Source organism: Strongylocentrotus purpuratus, unplaced genomic scaffold (genome assembly GCF_000002235.5).
Source record: "Strongylocentrotus purpuratus isolate Spur 01 unplaced genomic scaffold, Spur_5.0 spur5_contig_841, whole genome shotgun sequence".
NCBI lineage: Eukaryota > Metazoa > Echinodermata > Echinoidea > Camarodonta > Strongylocentrotidae > Strongylocentrotus > Strongylocentrotus purpuratus.
This window is the reverse complement of record NW_022145548.1, coordinates 481782-502006: the sequence shown is the minus strand read 5'-3', so window position 1 is coordinate 502006 and position 20225 is coordinate 481782. Positions and strand designations below refer to the sequence as shown.

Genomic DNA, 20225 nt, shown 5'->3' with positions numbered 1-20225 from the left:
CAGAAGAGGGTTCAAATTTGGGCAAAAAAATCACCCTGGTACTGAAAATAGTGGGGGTCATAGTTTTGTATCGATTAACCAAAAATCTTTTCTTTCCCCCTCTCATCATTAAATTCCGACGTTCTATTGATAAAATAGGTCACTTATAAATTTCATGCCATTCTTCATTAATTGTACTTGCCAATTAGGGCTGGAAATGCCAGGGCTTGCAAATATTTACAACAACAAAAATACTGGTATGTATTAGTTATAACTTTTATTTTGAAATATGAGCCTTAACTCTAACATTTGTACACAGGTCTATTTGAGCTGTATTTTGTTCAGTATAGTTTCATGCTACCTCTAAGCATGCAATCTTTTTTCATTTATCTTGCGACTGCAGCATTGATGCATCTGATCCAGAGGCGGGGTTAGGCCGTTGGATTAATGATGATCATAAGGCACCAAATTCTGTAATGAAGAAAATCATCCTGCATGACTCAAGTCCACATCTGTGTCTGTTTGCATGTGACGATATTCAGGTGGGGGAGGAAATACGATACGATTACGGCACTAAGGATTTGCCATGGCGGCAGGTACGATATTACACTTTGTTTTATTTTGTATTTACTGGTGAAATATGAACATTATCCAGTTTTTGCAAAAGCTAATTTACCACCTCCATCATTATTGTTCTTTCCATTTACTATCGCACAATGTTGGACATTAGTTTTCCTTGATGCCCTTATTCCACGCTGCCCTATACTCTATCAATCCTTGGGCCTTTTAAGGAGAGCACTTCCAAAACTTTCAAAAAAAGATGATGAAAAAGAATATTATATAATTACTTTGTACAAGTGGTATTCAAATATTTATGTCAATAATATCATACAACTCTAGAGTCGATAATTTAAATGTACGCTTTAGGTGACTGTAGATTCTCCAGCACTATAATTTTTCTTATACGATATTGAGATTTTGCAAATAATGATATAATGGAATATACAAACAACTATACAGAAAACGTCACATCGCTCTCATGATAAACATTTGCTTCATAGTGTATCCAAAATCAGACTCATGTATTGATTTAAATTGCAGCCTCCCACACCAAACGTCATGCCACACACTAACATCAACGTGCAGGAAACGCCTAGCAAGAAGCTGCCGACACCCCACAGCATGGACATTGTCACCTCTACTACCACCAATAAGCTGCCCTATATGCCAGATGCAACATCCAAGCCAGCATCACAGCCAATCATGAACAACATCAGCAACCAAAGCTCTCACCAGTGTCCTATCCAAGGAACACCATCCACCAGTCAACTACTACCCCACTCTCAAGAGGGTGGCACACCAACATCCGATGATAATGGGACAGCTAGGCAAGAGGTACACTCCCTGAGTAACAGCATGTCTTGCAGCCAGGTTGATGCCTGCTATAACCCGGACTCAGATTCCCCAGGTGTCATAGATGGAAGTGAAGAGGGACCAGAAGGCCTAGATGTATGTATTTCTAAAATGTTTTGTTTATTAAGAAGAATGTTTTTAATAAATTTCCTTGCATGTGGGCAATGATGTAAACATACTTAGGGCAAATATTTACTTGCCTATACACTACAAATACATTCTTTACCATAATGAGCAATATTGATACAGTAATAAATATCCAGGAATGTGAAAGTCCATGTTTGTTTACTTAAATTAGCAAGTCCACATTTGAAGATTTTAAATCGCACTAATTGAAATTTAACAGTTTAGAATACATGTAAATGAGTCCATGTTTGTCGTATTAATTTAGCAAGTCCATACTTGAAGGTTTTTTTTCACCAGTACACAAACAAATGTGTTGTTTGAAATAAAATTAGGTGGACCATTGGAAATTTGTTAACTTTTCTGGGGCTATAAGGAAATAAAAAACTATTGTGCCAATTATTCTTGATGATTTTAGGCTTTCACCATACATGTACAAAATCTGGAGTACTGCAGGTATGCTGATGATATTGCGATATAGCCATTAATGCTTTTCATATGTTTCATATAGGTTTTCGGCATGCAGCAGCCTTAAGACAAAATGTTATGTAGTTGTCACAATAAATGTTTTACTTCAGAGTGTATCAGAAACTCAACTCAAATATTAATTTAAATTTCAGACCCAATTGCACACACCAATTGTGGAGCACACCTCCAGTAACATGCAGGAAACGGCTATAAACAAGCTGCCGACACCCAACAGCATGGACATTGTCACCTCCACTACCACCAATAAGCTGCCCCATATGCCAGATGCAACATCCAAGCCAGCATCACAACCAATCATGAACAACATCAGCAACCAAAGCTCTCACCAGTGTCCTATCCAAGGAACACCATCCACCAGTCAACTACTACCCCACTCTCAAGAGGGTGGCACACCAACATCCGATGGTAATGGGACAGCTAGGCAAGAGGTACACTCCCTGAGTAACAGCATGTCTTGCAGCCAGGTTGATGCCTGCTATAACCCGGACTCAGATTCCCCAGGTGTCATAGATGGAAGTGAAGAGGGACCAGAAGGCCTAGATGTATGTATTTCTAAAATGTTTTGTTAATTAAGAAGAATGTTTTTAATAAATTTCCTTGCATGTGGGCAATGATGTAAACATACTTAGGGCAAATATTTACTTGCCTATACACTACAAATACATTCTCTACCATAATTAGCAATTGTATACAGTAATAAATATCCAGGAATGTGAAAGTCCATGTTTGTTTGCTTAAATTAGCAAGTCCACATTTGAAGGTTTTAAATCACACCAATTGAAATTTAACAGTTTTAAATAGCTAGGTCCATGTTTGTCGTATTAATTCAGCAAGTCCATACTTGAAGGTTTTTTTTTCACCAGTACACCAACACATGTGTTGTTTGAGGAAAATCAATCCCCTTTATTTTGGGTGTGGTGATTAATAGGTTTATAGATCAATGCATTAATAACTGTTTTCGGAGGCGTTATGTTTTTGGGTTGTCCGTCTGTCCGCCCGTCTGTACGTCCGTTCTCATGATCGCGTTATCTCAAGAACCGATTGATGGATTTTCTCCAAACTTGGGTCATGTATGTATCTTGCAAGGCCAATTAACTGATTAGATTTTGGGGTCACAAGGTCACAGGTCACAGGGCTCATTATGTATGCATACAAAGCTTGTGATCGCATTATCTCGAGAACCGATTGATGGGTTCCCGCCAAACTTAATTCATGTATGTATCTTGCAAAATCAATGTATGTATCTCGCAAAATCAATAACTGATTATATTTTGGGGTCACAAGGTCAAAGGTCACAGGGCTCATTCTGTATGCAAAAATAGCTTGTGATCACATTATCTCAAGAACCAGTTGATGATGCACCTATGGTATTATTGGTGTATAATATTGTACTCTTTTATCTAAGCTGGCAGAAAACTTCACAATAGGCACAGTTTGATCTGGAGGATTTTGCAGGGTGGGACTTTAACAATTAGGGTCTAGACAAATGCACACAAAAAATCTTTAAAAACATACATAATACACATTAAGATAAAACAGTTAATGGTTTGTTGATCTATCATGCAGACCCAGCATAGAAGTAAACATGCATGTCAGGGGACCTATAAAACATAATTTGCCTTAATAGTGTACTTACATTTGACCAATTCAGCAGGAGATATTTGATGTTTGCTTTCTATATGGACTCTAATTTCAGTTTCTCTTACTGTTTTTTTTTCAGGCCATGTCAGAGGTGTCAGACCTGTCGGAAACTACTACAGATCTAACAGATGATTCTGACCCGGATTACATACCGGAATCTGATGATGATGTTGGGGAAAGGGAGATGAGTCCTGTCATTCCTATCCCTGGATCTTTTAATATTCATCGTGGTTGTCTACCCACTCATGAAGATGAAGCATCAACCAGTGAGAATCATGTAGACAGCACCTCAAAAGCAGTATTGCATGCCTGCAGTAGGTCTTCAGGGATACAAGTGAATGCCACAGCAAATGGAAGAAGTAAAAGCTGGGATAAAGTCCAATATTGTCCTTTCTGCATGGAACCTCAGAAGAAATTACCTCGCCATTTACAAACTCCCAAACACAGAAACGAACCACAGGTGCAGAAATGGCTTTCTAGTGAAGACCAAAAGGATAAAGTGAGACAATTGACACTAATGCGCAATTATGGAAACTACCTACACAATATCTCTGTCCTGAAGAAGGGAGTTGGAGAACTCATTGTTGTTCATAGGCCAGCAGACAAGTCAGATCCATCAGATTACGTTCCCTGCTCAAACTGTTATGGTTTTATCACGAAGACAGAATTGTGGAAACACAAGTGCAGCCAGATACTTGATAGTATACCATCTGGGAAAACAAAGAAACGAGGAAAAGTGCGTGCTGCCAAAATGCTGCTACCAAATACTCCTGGGGTGGATACGAGAACCATTGAAATCCTGTCGAACATGATCGATGACAATATAGCCGCTGTGGTCAGGTCGGATGACCTAATAACAAAATTTGCTGAGAAGTTAACCATGAAACATGGACATAGCAGAGACCAAGAGAACTATATCAGGCAACGGTCAAGGGAGCTAGGAAGAATGGTCCTCGAGTACAGATCAATGACAGGGGAGACCAATGTCGATCTTGCAAGTCTCATACGTCCTGAGAAGTTTGTTGCAGTGACGTCTGCTACAAAACTGGCTGCAGGATTTTGTGCTGAAAACAATGTCTACAAAACCCCCAGTCTTGCATTAAAGATCGGACACGGTCTGAAGACTTGTTGCGAGATTCTACAAGGAAAAGCCATTATGACGCAGAACTCTGCCATCAAGAAAAGTTGCAAGGCATTCTTGACCCTGTATGACCTTCAATGGGGGAGCTATGTAACTCACCATGCACTAAGAAGTCTTCAAGAAGGAAGAAGAAATAACCCAAAGTTGTTGCCACTTACCGAAGATGTAGTCAAATTTGCGAAACATCTCAAGGGAGAAATGCATGCAAAATTGAATGGGCTTGAGAAAGAGAGCAACACCAACAGAATTGCACATGAATGGCATAATCTTTCTGAAGTACTGCTGGCACATATTGTTGTCTTCAACAGGAAAAGACCTGGAGAGGTCTCAAAAATGACCTTGCAAGATTATGAAAATTGCTCGCAAGGAGAAGGTGGTATAATTGATGGTGCTCTCAGCAAGTGGGAGAGAGCACTTTGTCGAGTTCTATGGAGAGTCGAAATCGTGGGAAAACGTTTGAGGACGGTGCCTGTACTTTTGACAACGACAATGAAGAGGGCAATGGACTTGTTGAAAGAGAGGAGATGTGAGGCTGGCATCGAGGAGAGCAACACATATGTGTTTGCTGGATCAGGGGAAGGGCACCGGAGAGCATGCGATGCTATCCGTGTTCATTCCACCAAATGTAATGCTGAACATCCAGAACATCTCAGAGCAACACATCTGAGAAAGCAAATTGCCACTGTAGCCCAGATTATGAATTTAAAGGAAAATGAGCTAGATGTCTTAGCTAATTTCCTTGGGCATGACATCAGAACGCATCGGGAATACTATAGACTCCCAGATTCAACAGTGCAACTGGCGAAGGTTTCAAAAGTTCTTCTGAAGATGGAGAGGGGAGATCTTGAAGGTCTTGCCAATAAAGGACTAGAGGAAGTGCAGTTGGATCCCAGTGAAGGTAAAGTGCATAATATTTTCTTTTGAATTCTTCATGCAAACTGCAAAGAACAACTAGAGTAGAAAAACGTGCAGGTTTTGTTTGCTTTTATTTTCATAAATCAATAATACATAATACATAGTGTAAATTGAATAAAAAATATGGCGGATGGCCCATTCCAGCTGAGTATCAATATAATACCGCTGTTCTTCCATGGTGTCCTTCATGAATACATGTACATAATAGTAGCAATCAAAGTAACAGAAAAAACACAACAACAATGTATTGAACATAAACATGTATATTCCAGCAATTTCAAACTAATAAATTTGATTTTCTTTTTCATATTCAATATATCTTTATAAAAAGGGATACAGAACCGTAGGACCCTTAACAAAGAAAAAAAGTAGATGAATAATTAAGATATTTTGGGGGGTGCATAATTGGCGATTTTGTGCAAGACTGTTTGATAGATGTCCAAAAGATTGAAAGAGAGAGAAATCTGCATGCATCTGTCGTGAGCTAAGCATTGTAATCATGTCGAACCATGTTGTGTTCATAATGAATTAAAATGTTTATTACTGAAACTATAAATTAATTATATATAAGACATGCATGAATTTCATTCCTGTTGTTAGTTTGTCCTAAATAATTCTATGAGGCTAATTCCTTTCATGTAGAAAAATACTTTTTCAGAATATTTGTATACACATAAAAACACTGTTAAGGGCCTGATATAACATAACTTATGCTAATTATAAATATTTCTTTTGATTTTTTGTAGAGTACATCACTGATGCCGAGTCAGATTCTGAGGGTGAAGATGTGCAGTCTGATGATTCACCTTTGGTGACTGTGAGGACAGAAGGTATGTTAAACAAGAGAAAGTCAAATCCTAGTCAGTAGCTGAAAGCCAGTGGTGCATATAGTTTCTTTGAGTCAGGGCTGCTTTGATTGATTGAATGAATTATGATTGTTAGAATGCAGTTGCACTATTTGAACGTTTCATTATTTGTCCTAACAAAAATAGAACACCCAGTACTTGATGAATCGACCGAAGCATATTTTCTTCACATATACTTCACATATATATATATATAGAGAGAGAGAGAGAGAGAGATTTCCTGTTAATACAACATGTAGGGTTATATTATTTTCCACCAAAAAATGGTACTGGGTATTTTCACTTGAATAATGTATACATGTAGTTCTAGTTTTATGTTTCATGACAGTTTCACTCTATTCTATCTGGGAGCCAAAGGCATGGACGTAGGGCTATATGTGCTGTTTTGTCTCAAAATGAAATATATTTTCTGATTGAAGGTTTAAAAGATATATATTCTCCTTGGTAAACAGACTGTAGTGCCTACTCTGGGAAATCAAAAAGTCCTTCTGAGAATCATCCAATCAGGAAAGTCTGGACTTTGAAAGAGAAGACAACTGTCGCAGACCATTTGGGCTCATTTCTCCTAAGACGTACCCTACCAGGAAAGGCACATATTTTGAAACTCTTCAATGCAGAGCCACAAACCTTTCGGGATCGATCTTGGACCAACGTGAAAGATTTCGTTCGAAACCAGATTCGGAAGAAGGATGTAATGGGATTCTTGAAGATGTAAAGTACATTTATGAATGCTCATCATGATACATATTATATATACCTGTAGACATTGTGACATTTCTCCCAAAAGGGGAGGGGAGGGGGATGTGGCAATGGACTTATCGTGTCAGGCTGTTGCCAAATGATTTGTTATCATTGTGTGCTTGTACATATATGCAAAATAATTGGGGCACTTAAGTTAGACAGAAAAAAGATATGTTTGTTGCCTGACTTGAAATTCGGCAAGATCCCTTCTCCCTCCTCCCTTTTGGAATTGATTTGTTAAGTTCATACATGAAGGTTTAGGTTCAGAACTGATGATATACATGTACAGGAGAAATGTGTAATGTATTGTAATGCTGCTCATGTATGCATTATGAGATTTTATCAAACCCTAAAGACAAAATTTATTGTTGATTTTTTTGGAGTAGATAATGCAGTCACTAGTTAAATGTGGGATACCCTCAGTTGATTTCATTGATTACTTTAGTTCATACGTGAAAGATTCATATTATGGAAGTAGTCTGTATGTCCTGTTTCTTTTGTGATTCTATTTAAAGTTGAGACTTTGAAAATGTGTATTCACATTTAATTGGGTTTCGAGAAATGTTGCACCAACAAATAGATTTCCTTTTGTTTATGTAAAATATCTACAGTCGGTATGGAAGTTCATGTAGTGTAGCTCTATTGAAGTAAAAAGCTATCGAGTGAAAAACTGTTAATTCAGCAACTTGGTGACATGACTTTGCCCATTCATTATATGAAGGGTGATGGATGGGAACTTCATATAAGAGAAGCAATAATTATAGGTATATAGAATATTTCATGCTCTTCACTTGAAATCTAAATTTGTATATTATGGTTTCATTTGTTCTAGATCAGTATGAAAGAAACAAATGTTCCCTAACAGTTTCATCATTTGGTTTTTAATGAAAGTTATATAAATCCTCTCCACATAATATATGTACGACTTCAACATTATTTTGTGTAGATAAATGCGTTTAATAGCAATTCACCTCATTTAATTGATGCAATTGATTTAAGCACTGTAGATTTCAAAGATGTAATATGGTATAAATGAAGACTGTATGTATACTGTGTATGAGCAAGGAATTTAAAGACATAAATTATGTCACAAGTATCGTTTTATATTACTTAAAGCACATGGATCATATATGTTTAATTTCTTTTTAATCAGTAAACTAGTTTTCAGCTTTATCAGTATGCTGACCAGGATTTAGGGGCAAAGAATAAACATGTACAGTACCTGTATGTCAACGCATTATAACGTTTATATATATGAAAATAATCATCTTAAGTTTGTTAAAGAGGTTCTCATATGCACTGGGGCTTTTAGAAATATTACAACAAATATGGACGTCCTTTATACTACAGTTGTGGAGTGAGATAAAATGCTAACAACTTGATAGTAACAAAATTACTTCACTCTGATTGACAGATCTAATCTACATCTCTTGGTAATTGGTATATTTAATGATAAAAAAGCCATAATTTTGAGTAAAAGAGATTATTTTATAAGTCTAGAATAACTTTAAAATTGTTAGAGATATGTTATCTTTCAGTTCAGTATGAAAGGAAACAGTTGGCTCCTTGACTTTTTAAGTGTGAATCCCACATTTATTTTGTAGTTCAATATATGCTCTATGACTCAAGTCATACAGTTTGTTATTGCACTTTCAACGTTAGAATTTTGGGCTAAAATTTTTATGTGTTATGTAGTTCTTTTTACTAAAAATATAATGGCAGTGACAGATTCAGACTGATTTACACGGAACAAATGAACTTGTTTCTGTCTGTATAGTCCTAACCCTGCTTAGCTAGGGTGGGGGTTGGGGGGGGGGGGTTAACAATTTAATACAAAGGTTCTTACATTTTCAACAACAACAAGGGTGTAATTCAGGCTCACACAAAATATTCTTGTAACCACACACAGACAAGATTGAAAAACACAATTTTTTCTGAGGGGGGGGGGGGGGTGCCAAACCCACTCCTGAATCTGCCACTGTCAGTGTTATGTTTGTATTTACAAAAAAGGTTATGTGTTAACAGTATATTTTGAAAAATGGTTAGGCATATTTGTTATTTGTATTTATAAGTTTCTATTGATGGACAATTACTTTGAAGGCTTGTAGTCACAACCTATCTCGAGTCTAAAAAAACAGTATGAAATTCTTGAGGCCACCAAATGAAATATTTACTTGTTACTAGCTACCCAATGAGCAGTTTAGCTAGTTATACCTGTGGTACATTGATGGGTAGTTTAAGTTCTTTTGTATAAGTACAACAATGTAAAAACTCCAGTTGTTCCTTAAAAGTGTTTTGTGAAGAAGAAAATTAGGAGTATGTGATTTGTAAGGTTTGTAATTTGTTGTCATTTAACCATACACCAGTCCACAAATGTATTCATATTGATGGCCTCTTCTCCCACCTAGTGATGAACTATTGTATTCACTTGTTATGAGTTAATGTATACTGGTCTACTACTATTGAACCTTGTCATTGGTATCATTAAGGTTCAGGGTGCACATCCGTAAATATAGGTAAATTTTCATGAACTATTGGGATCGTGTTCATAGGATTTAACAAAAAGAAAAGAATCAAACCCTTCGAGTTTATAACCCATAACGGAGAACTATGTAAGCCTATATAGTGCAATAACTCAGGGCTGCAAGCGCCCAGCAAGACCATGCTTTTCATGGAGATATCTGAAATATAACTTTAAATTGAACCTTTCAGGGACAGACTGTTTTGGCTTGGGGGCAGAAAACAAATTTTCTTTGGTGAGTTTTATAGCTGCAAACGGTCAATCAGCCGCTCAAAATCAGATCCATGCAGTTTGGCAAGAAAAAATAGAAATAGAAAATTAATACGAATTGTCCTAAATGCAAATTACAGCTTTAAACGGAGGTCACACTTAATTATTTCAGTTGTACCGATAGTTATATGCCTTTTATAGCCATTTGCTAGCGAGTTAGTGTTCAGCTTGAATCCTGTTAAAGATATTTTGCTCTTAAAGGAATTTCTTGTAATGCTAGATAAATTTCCATTCACACAGACCTTGAAGCCTGTGAAATATTATGAAGATGTACATGATTTATTGTATGTCACCTACAATTTTTTATATCTTTCATTGCACCTGTTAAACAGTCTTAATTGTGACAGCATATTTGTGACGTTGGCATCTATTACGCTACGTCAAAGGAACACTTTAATTGTGTTGAAATTCCATACATGTATTATGAGTTCTATATATATGTTTGTTATGCAAGTCACTTTTTCTCTTACTAAAACATGTTTTTGTAATTTGTTTAAAATTTTTGAACTTGACATTTGGTTCCCTACTTGGATCATTGTGTTTGATAGTTTTATATCACGTACTCCAGCTTGTGACCATGTACTTCATACGATTATGTGTATGAAAACGTAAGCATATTTTGTTTGATTAAAAAATGGCATTTGCCATTATTGTTGCCTACCCTTAATCTTTCGTGTTGTCCATTATGTTGTAGAGTAGTATAACATGCAGAATATGATATGTTCGGAAATGGTTTCATGACAAACGTAGTAGAATGTATATACCAGTAATATATATTTTCACATCTATAACGCTCACATAGTTATTTATGAATAATTTGCTTTTGTTCTGGTACCATGTACAACAAACAACAAGGAAAGTAAGCAGTCCATAGTTGCTGGATTAATTTAAAAAATCCACATTTGACAGTACCGGTATGTTATCTAATGTCAAACGTCCACGTTCAATATGCTAGTTTACCAAGTCCACGTTCAATATGCTAGTTTACCAAGTCCACGTTTGAAGTTATGTATAAGAAGGAATGTCAAAGGTCCATGCTTGTACTGTTTATTTACTGAGTCCATTCTTGAAGGCGTTTAAAGCCCCATCGTACTACTTGTATCTACTTGCTCCCCATTTATAGAATACAATGCCTAATCGGTGACTATTGGTCCCCCATGATCCTCTTTTTCTTATGTTAATTGATCGAGAGCTGAGTTGATGAGATAGCCACCTGTCATGACCACCCTGGGTGGTCTAATTCCTCCTAGCCAAACTAGTACGTCCACATTCGGAGGTACATATGTATGTGTATAAATAATAAATGTCAAAGGTCCATTTCATTGGGTTAAAGCTAAACTTTAGTACTGGTAATGCGATTGCATTGTGAAAGAAAAGGTGTGAAAGGATCAGAAACAGTTGATCATGTAGCATGTAAGTATTGGTGTGCACTGCAAGGTTCTGGAGTCATCAAAATCATAATAAATTTGACCGAGTCTTGGTAAAGTAACAAACACTCACATAGAAAGCTATATATGGGACAACACACATCGTGTCGGGGATGGTACTACCTTGGTTTCCTTGTCTTTCTATGCTCATTACTCAGCCAGTATACATTTTCTTCCAAATTGTTTGGCACATGTCATTTATTTGTAATCTTGAACATTCAGTGTAAGTTTCGTTTGATTCTGTGAGAATTAATTTTTTTTTTTTTACCAGTACTGGAGTTTATCTTTAAAGTTATCAAGTCCATTTTCAAAGGACTTTACAAGGGATTTAATACGTTCATGTTAAAACGCCTAATTAACAAGGAATTTAACAAGTCCATGTTTGACGGCCTTATTCATGAGTCCATGTTTGAAGGCATTTACAAGGAATTTAAAAAGTCCATGTTTGCGAGAGTTATTTCATAGGTCCTCATTCGAGGGCATCTACAAGTATGCGTGTGTGTGTGTGTGTGTGATGCTTTGGTGTGATGGATACTATATGCTGACGTCGTGCGAGGATACGTTCGCTGATTGGACGCTCTATTTTCTGGAGCGAATTCCAGTCGGAAACAATGGTTAACATAAGAAATCCAAATCAGATTGATAAAGGCCACTAGGATGGGCTCCTCGCTCTCGCGTTCACTTGGGTTTTCGCGATTAGTCTCGTTTTAGTCGCTCGGCGTCTATCAGACAAGTGGCCTTGTTTAAAGGCTAGGTTATTACCAGGTCCGAGTGAGCGCGACTCCAGCCTAGACCTATGGGCCAGGGCCCCGATAGGCAGACCGACGAGGAAAGGCAAATAAGCCACAACTTGACATGTTTATCAGCTCATAAAAACTAACCTTTGTCAACTTGCTTTCTCCACCAAGTGTTTCTATCATCATCGAAGGATTCTTGACGACACCAGGGTAGTTCAAACTAATGAGTTGTTTGCAATTAAGCGGTGTTTCAATGGAAGTTCCACCGATTTTCCCGTACTTCTCCTCCTCCATCATCTCCGCCATGTGTAGACGTGAAATACAGCTGTTTTGCTAGCTGTTTTGCATACGTACGTGCAGTAGTGCAGTGCTAATCTTTCTGATTTCTGCATGCAGCTAGCTGAGCTGAGGAGATTGAGGAGACTGCGCATAACTTTGCAAGACTATAATAATAGGTGCGTTTGACCTTCGAAAAATTATTATTTATAAAACAATTATAATTATCCCTCTAGAATCTCTTTGACAAAACAGCGCGCATGTACTAGTATTCATATATGCGATGTGTCCTTTGTTTACAGTCAATATCCTAAAATTCCATCATTTGACAGAGAATCTAGTCTATTGTTAGGACTATAGTAATTCTTACTAAAAAAAGACTAGTAAAAGACTCGGGCTTGTCATAATTCTTTAGAAATATATCAATATGCTTTTGACTGACACAGTGATTTTTACGGAATGAAACTTCGATTCCCCTATGTGCAGGCCTACGTGTCTTTGAAATCATGTTATCAAAATTGTTTCCATTTCCGACTCATGTATATTATGGCTCTGACACAGACCTACAGAGACACATACCAAAAGAGGCGCAGCCTGACCTCTGTGGCACAGCACTCAACCTCCAACATTTCACAACTTCATTTACAGTATAGTTAGTCTGATTTCATTCAAATCAGTCGATCCTCTTTACGGTACGTGTCACAAAAAATTGTGCCTAGCTCCTAATTACTAGAGTCATAACCAATATGACTTTGAAATATATTTCATGATGAAGAGTAACTTAATTGTTTCTGTCCAATGATGCCCTATTCATAATATTTCTGCCACGGGCCGGGTGACTGAGCACCAGAGGGTCAGTTTAAAAAGTATTGTCAAAATCGCCTTGTACCAAATTTGGGCTGATGATGGAACAATGTTGGTCAGGCCATAATAATAATTATGCATGTGCTTCTTTGGTCTTAAATCCTTTTAAAAGTAAAATTATGCCTCGTGTTTCAGTGCTTCATCGTTTAGAATGATGCAATGTATAGAGGATTTTATAGAACCTAGTTTCAATCCATAGGATAAACTTTAATTATTTTGATCAGCCTATACTAACTTCTTAATATATAATAGTTCTCTCTGCTCATATATATATATAGTCTTGTAAAAATATAGACTGCACAGTTTCACACGCGCAAGGACAAGGTGTTTATCTAAAATAGAAAATGAAAACTAAAAGGTTACTAAACCCAAACGCTAGAAAGAACACTGATAAGTATCACAAAAAATAAAATCCCAAATAAAGTATCCAGTTTTTTGTTATCACTCAATGAAAAGGGATGCAAATAAGTCAAGATTGCTTTCATCATAGCGAAGAAAATATCATATTTGCTTGTTGGCATCATACATGTACTTTTGCAGTTGGGTGCAATGGTTTGAATACTTATTTGCGAGCGAGCAAAAAAAATTGAGAATTGTGAGGTCACAGTGCAAAAATTACACCTTATAAAGAGGAAAAACAATCCTGATGCGGTTTGAAGTACACCGTCATGAAAGACTGAAAAGATTAAATTAATAAGAAACATGATTATATCAACTTTAAATGCGAGCGAGCGTAGCAAGCCAGCTTTGGGTGAAATTAAAGAAAAAGTTGCTCTTAATCGCTATAAATTAGGAGCATATTTTATGGGGAAAGGAAAAGGGGGCTCATTTACAAAAGGAAAAAGTTATTTATTAGAAAGAAGAAAAAAAGCACATGTCAAAGTAACAAGGAAAATTACCAGAGGTGAAAATGGGGCACTCCTTGCACTTATTAAGGGGCACTCACCAGAGATGGAAAAAGCACTTATGACAACGGAAAAGGGGCACTTATTACAAAGAAAACAGGGCAATTATCAGGAGGAAAATGGAACTAATTAAAAAGGATAAGGGGTAGGCCTACGTGTCAAAATAAAAGGGGCACTTATCAGAAATGAAAAGGGGCACTTAAATTAAAAAGTTAATCTGAATTAGTTGCTGAAATAGTTTCACTAAATCGCGCTTTTACGTAAAATATATGGTCTCGCATTAAGCAGACTTTTTTTCCTTTTGCCGTGGCCTTGGTTCGTTTCTTTTTATTTCTCTTTAACAAACTTATTCAAAAAAGATTACACAAAAACAAAGATTTTGAAGCAATCCATCACCATGGATAAATGAAAAGATTTTTTAAGCCATGAAGAAAAGAGACTTGTCAAAATCCGAAGCTATATTACAGCCGTCTGTTTTCTGTGTTTTTGTTTATTTCGTTGTACATTTTTTCGTTCTTAATGTTGTTGTTTCCAATTTAATGCCTTGTGATTTTGCTTATGTAAACTGCATATTATGTACACAATATAATGGCTTTTGACCCAAATTCATTGCTTCAGCCCCAACTTGGTATAGATTTTAACGATACTTTTGAAAAGCCTGCAGCTCAGTCATCCGCGGCAGCACAATTATGAATATGGCAGGGGCGGATCTAGGGGGGGGGGGTGTTTCGGCGGTTTAACTACCCCCTCCTTGGTCGGCCAAGTGAAAAAACATACAGTAAAACGCCGTGATTTTTGGAAACAGTTTGGTCAACCCCCCCCCCCCCCCCTGGCAAAAAGATCCGCCCCTGTATAGTGCACTGTATGATCAGACAGGGTATTTGTAATGTTACCCTTTACCCTGAAATATGACTCGACAACACATAGGTTGTTTAAATATAAGAGTGGTGAAGTGTGACGTCATCAAAACTTTTATTTTGAGAATTTCTCTTTTTTTAAATAAATTTGTTATTTTGCTCTGGTAATTCGTAATGTTATGAACCAGAGCAAAATGACACTGAGCTCCTATAGGAAATCTTTTTATTCAGATGGCCATATCTCAGCCAATACCGAACATATTCAATAGGCTTTCAAAATTTGTGGACATTATATATGAAAGAAAAATGAAAATGAAAATGAAAGAATTTTTTTTGGAGAAATTCTAAAATAAATTTGTATGATTTCACAGCTTCGGTACTTGGGTAGGCTTACACTTTTTTTGATACGCACTGTGTGGCTCTTGTAAAGACAAAATTGACTTTCCTCCTTGGTGCTGAATTACCCAGGGGTAATTACCGTTGGTTTACAAACTCTTCTACAATACTCTTGAAGTAGGCTTACATCATTGGAGGGCATAGGCGCCGGAATTTTTTTTTTTGGGGGGGGGGGGCAAAACGCATTTTTGCCCCCCCAAAACGCCCCCCCCCCCTCAAAAAAAAAAAAAAAAAGCAGTAAAGGAGTAAAGATGGTTTGTATTTTTAACCCAAAAGAACATAACAATAATAACTAGATGGAACTTCGACTGCACGCAGTCGAAATGATGCCTCCGTCATAGAGCAATTTTACAAACCAAAACAGAAGAAATTTTTCGATTTTCAAGTTCAATTGTAATCCATTAACAGGTGCTCAGAATATCGTAATTACAAGCAATTTCTCATATACATATATGACCCTTTGATCTTTGACCTCATGACCCTAACATCTACTCAGTTCATTGGCTCTGCGAAATGTCCCGAGTTAATCCATCTGTCGAATGAGAATGCGTTCACAAGCTATTTTTGCATACTTAATATGCCCATGACCTTTGACCTTTGACCTCATGACCCAAGAATCTACTCAGTTCATTGGCTCTGCAAGATACATACATGATCTAAGTTTGGCAGGAATCCATCAATCTGTTCTGATGATAATGCGATCACGAGCTGTTTTTGCATAAATAATGAGCCCTGTGACCTTTGACCTTTGACCTCGTGACCCCAAAATCTAATCAGTTCATCGGCTCTGCAAGATACATACATGACCAAAGTTTGGCAGGAATCCATCAATCGGTTCTTCAGATAACGCGATCACAAGCTGTTTTTGCATACATAATGAGCCCTGTGATCTTTGACCTTTGACCTTGTGACCCCAAAATCTATTCAGTTCATTGGCTCTGCAAGATACATACATGACCAAAGTTTGGCAGGAATCCATCAATCGGTTCTTCAGATAACGCGATCACGAGAACGGGACGTACGGACGGACGGACGGACGGACGGACAACCCGAAAACATAATGCCTCCGGCTACTTTGTAACGGAGGCATAAAAACCTGAATTAAAGGTAAAGACCAGTTATGGTCATGCGATTGAATTGTGAAAGAAACGTTGTGGAATCGATCAGAAAAGGTTGATCATCTAGCATCTAGCATCTGCAAGGTTCTGGAATCATCAAAATGATAAGAAATTTGGCCCATTCTTCGTAAAGTTACAAGCACTATACACAGAAAGATGTATATGGGACTACCCTATATCTCTCACAGGACCATGAGAGAAACAAATTTACCAAATATATGAATTAGTAGGCGGTTTCCCGGCAATTTTTTTATCATCATGTATTAGTCAAAACATATTCTTTCACATGATTGGTAATGAGAGCTTCCATTTCATTTTTTGAAATTGGGGCGTTACCAATACTGGTCTTTACCTTTAAATGACGTATGAACTTCCATTCAAAGAAAACGAAAGTTAACAGGATTTAAATTTCCTAAACATTGCGCATGCTATCTATTTATCAATGGAGGTTTTTATAATAGCGATACTCGCATATCGTGAACATATTGTGAGAGAATGGGAAAGCGTGTCTGTTTTTTGTTATAGGGGTGAGAAGCTTATGAGCCCCTGAACGCTGGCGTACTGATGGGGGGGGGGGGGTATTTTTTACCAGTGATTTACAAATGTTGCTGAAATGACATGATTTCCGGTATATTTTCTCATTTTTTTTGTAAGTCATACCTTTTTATGCGTTTGTTGGAAAATTAGAAATTCCCAAATTTACAGTCGGGCGAAAAATATGCTTATTTAGAAGCATTTATGTTAGGGTCTGTAGAACGGCCGGGCTCGGGGGCTCGTGCCACCCTCACTTTTTGAAAAAGTTTGTTACAGAGAAAAAGAAAGAAAGAGAGAGAGAAAAAAATAAGTGACCTGCCAATGTCACAAATGAGGTATCAAAATATGCACATCTGACCGTAATTAAATGCCTAAAACCCAAGAGCTTACGGAAGCTCCGCCCCCGGACCCCACCAAGGGTCCTAAGGCGGTCCCCTGTATTCTCATCTGACCGTAATTAAATGCCTAAAACCCCTGAGCTTTCGGGGGCTCTGCCCCCTGGACCCCACCAAGGGCCCTAAGCCGGGGCCCTGGATGCTCAGCTGACCTTAATTAAATGCCTAAAGCCCCAGAGCTTACGGGGGCTCCGCCCCCGGACCCCACCAAGGGCCCTAAGGCGGTACCCTGTATGCTCATCTGACCGTTATTAAATACTGAAAACCCCCGAGCTTCCGGGGGCTCTGCTTCCTGGACTCTCCGCCAATTAGTGGCCTGCCAGTGTCACAAATAAGGTATCTAAATATGCTTATCTGACCATAATTTTAATGCCTAAAACCCATGAGCTTCTGGGGGCTCAGCCCCTTGAACCCCTACCGGGGCTCAGGCCCTGGACCCCACGCCATTTTACGCTCTACCTGATCGTTAATAATCCACTTTGAAAAACGTTCCGTGGGGCCTGCCCTGCATGTAACGTGTAAGAGTGATGGCGATGCAGATTTTTCTTCTGCCCCCCCCCCCTTCCAAACGTTTTTGCTCGTTACGTCACTGCCCCTGGAAGTTCAGCCCCCGGGAAGTGGCCTGCCAGTGTCACAAATAAGGTATCTAAATATGCTTATCTGACCATAATTTTAATGCCTAAAACCCATGAGCTTCTGGGGGCTCAGCCCCTTGAACCCCTACCGGGGCTCAGGCCCTGGACCCCACGCCATTTTACGCTCTACCTGATCGTTAATAATCCACTTTGAAAAACGTTCCGTGGGGCCTGCCCTGCATGTAACGTGTAAGAGTGATGGCGATGCAGATTTTTCTTCTGCCCCCCCCCCTTCCAAACGTTTTTGCTCGTTACGTCACTGCCCCTGGAAGTTCAGCCCCCGGGAAGTTTGCCCCCCCCCCCCCCCCCCCCCCCCCCCCCCCCAATCCCAAACTGCTACCAGCGCGCCTGTTGGAGGGACCGTAACGACAGAGCGAAAAGATTCCAGCCGATAAGATTAGGAATAAGTTTCTCTCTCTCTCTCTCTCTCTCTCATTTTCTCATCTTCCTCCCCCTCCTTATTTTTTTCTCTAAACCCTTATTTTGGTCTATTAAGAACAATGTTGTTTGGGGGAGGGGGAGGGGGGGGGCTGCAGCCCCAAGTCTCCTCCTCCTCCTCCTCCTCCTCCTCCTCCTCCTCCCTCAGTAAGCACGAACACGCAAAAACAACTGTTAACACATTACCCTCGAGATCATAATGGACTCGCCCGTTCGTTGTATGTGTGTTTATCACACTATTACTCCACTGAGTCGAAGAGGTTAGATCACTGAACTCTAACACTATACACAGCGTAGAGTTCAGTGGGGTAGGTACGGTCTGTCATCCGTAATCACATACATAATATACCAGAGCCCCATTTCACAAAACTTGTCACCAGTGACAAATGACAGTTTTTGTCATAAGCTAGTGAAATCCTTGCTTCTGATTGGTTATCAGCAGATTTGTCACTGATTTTGTCATTTGTCATTGAAAAAAAGCTTTGTGAAACGGGTCTCGGGTCATTACACAATATGTCCTTTTCTTATTCTTCTGTTTCTCCTTTGATGATGTTTTTTTCTTCTTCCCTCTTTTTCAGCATAACCATCATCAGCATCATCATCATCGTCACCGTTGTTATCATCATCATCACCAAGGTGCCCAGTGGCGGATCTACGGGGGGGGGGGGGGGTAGGGGGTAGGGGCTTTACCCCCCCCCCCCCCCCCCCCCCCCCTGGACTGCCAAGTGAAATCAGATATTCAACTCATCTGGTAACTTATCCAAACAAATGATAACTCTGGATATAACTGTGTATTAAACTGTTAAAAAGACGTTATCATGCACTGCGTTTTATGGTCTTCATTGTGTTAGTACTAGTAATAGTAGATGCCAGGAAAACATCACTTACGGGGGGTTCAAAATAGCAAGAGAAAATCGCCTTGCCGCTACGCGGCTCGTGGACGATGCTCCGCATCATCAACCCCCCTTTAAAAACAAATCTAGATCCTCCCCTGGTGTCTTCTTCTTATCTCTCACACACCCCACCCACACATGTGCACACAGGCATACGTACCCAACCATATTTATACGCAAACAGACAATCTCCCTCTCTCTCTCTCTCTCTCTCTCTCTCTCTTTTCTTTCACAATGATTTACAATTAGCCATACTAAACGAGACGTTAATTTGTTAAGATCATTCTGTGTATTTATTCATGTATTATATAGCAGACGCAAGTAACAGACTTTAATTCCATAAAGAGCTACTATACGTGAATATTGTGATTATAGTAAAGGAAATCTAGAAAACATAATTACGACACTTGGTGATCAAGAGTTATATACAACATAGAAAATAGAATAATATTCTAGATACATTTATTTATATCTTTATGCTATACAACAAGATATTTTCCTATTTTTCAGATTTGTATAATTCAATTTCTTTGCTTCCAAGTCCAAAGACGGGAAAAGAATGGTAACGTTCGTATTTGATATAGGTTCTTTTGAGAAGAAAAAAAAAGCATTTGTAAATATGATGTTGACGCTCTCCAGCCAACAATGCCT

The 20225-nt window shown here is 38.4% G+C and overlaps 2 protein-coding genes across 2 annotated transcripts in view; one reads left to right on the top strand and one right to left on the bottom strand.

Annotated features, from left to right (window-relative positions):
- Positions 1-12559, bottom strand: part of LOC100891415 (general transcription factor 3C polypeptide 5) — a 33648-nt gene extending 21089 nt beyond the window's left edge. The window contains exon 1 of the mRNA XM_030989064.1: positions 12408-12559. Within this exon, the coding sequence (XP_030844924.1) occupies positions 12408-12557 (150 nt within the window). The 5' untranslated portion in view covers positions 12558-12559. The remainder of the gene's footprint in view (positions 1-12407) is intronic.
- Positions 306-8108, top strand: LOC115925364. Its single transcript, XM_030989059.1, has 6 exons — positions 306-575; positions 1081-1488; positions 2136-2546; positions 3725-5684; positions 6448-6531; positions 7020-8108. The coding sequence occupies exons 1-6, from the start codon at positions 456-458 to the stop codon at positions 7280-7282; spliced, it is 3246 nt and encodes a 1081-aa protein (XP_030844919.1). The 5' UTR covers positions 306-455; the 3' UTR covers positions 7283-8108.
- Positions 12560-20225: the final 7666 nt, after the last annotated feature.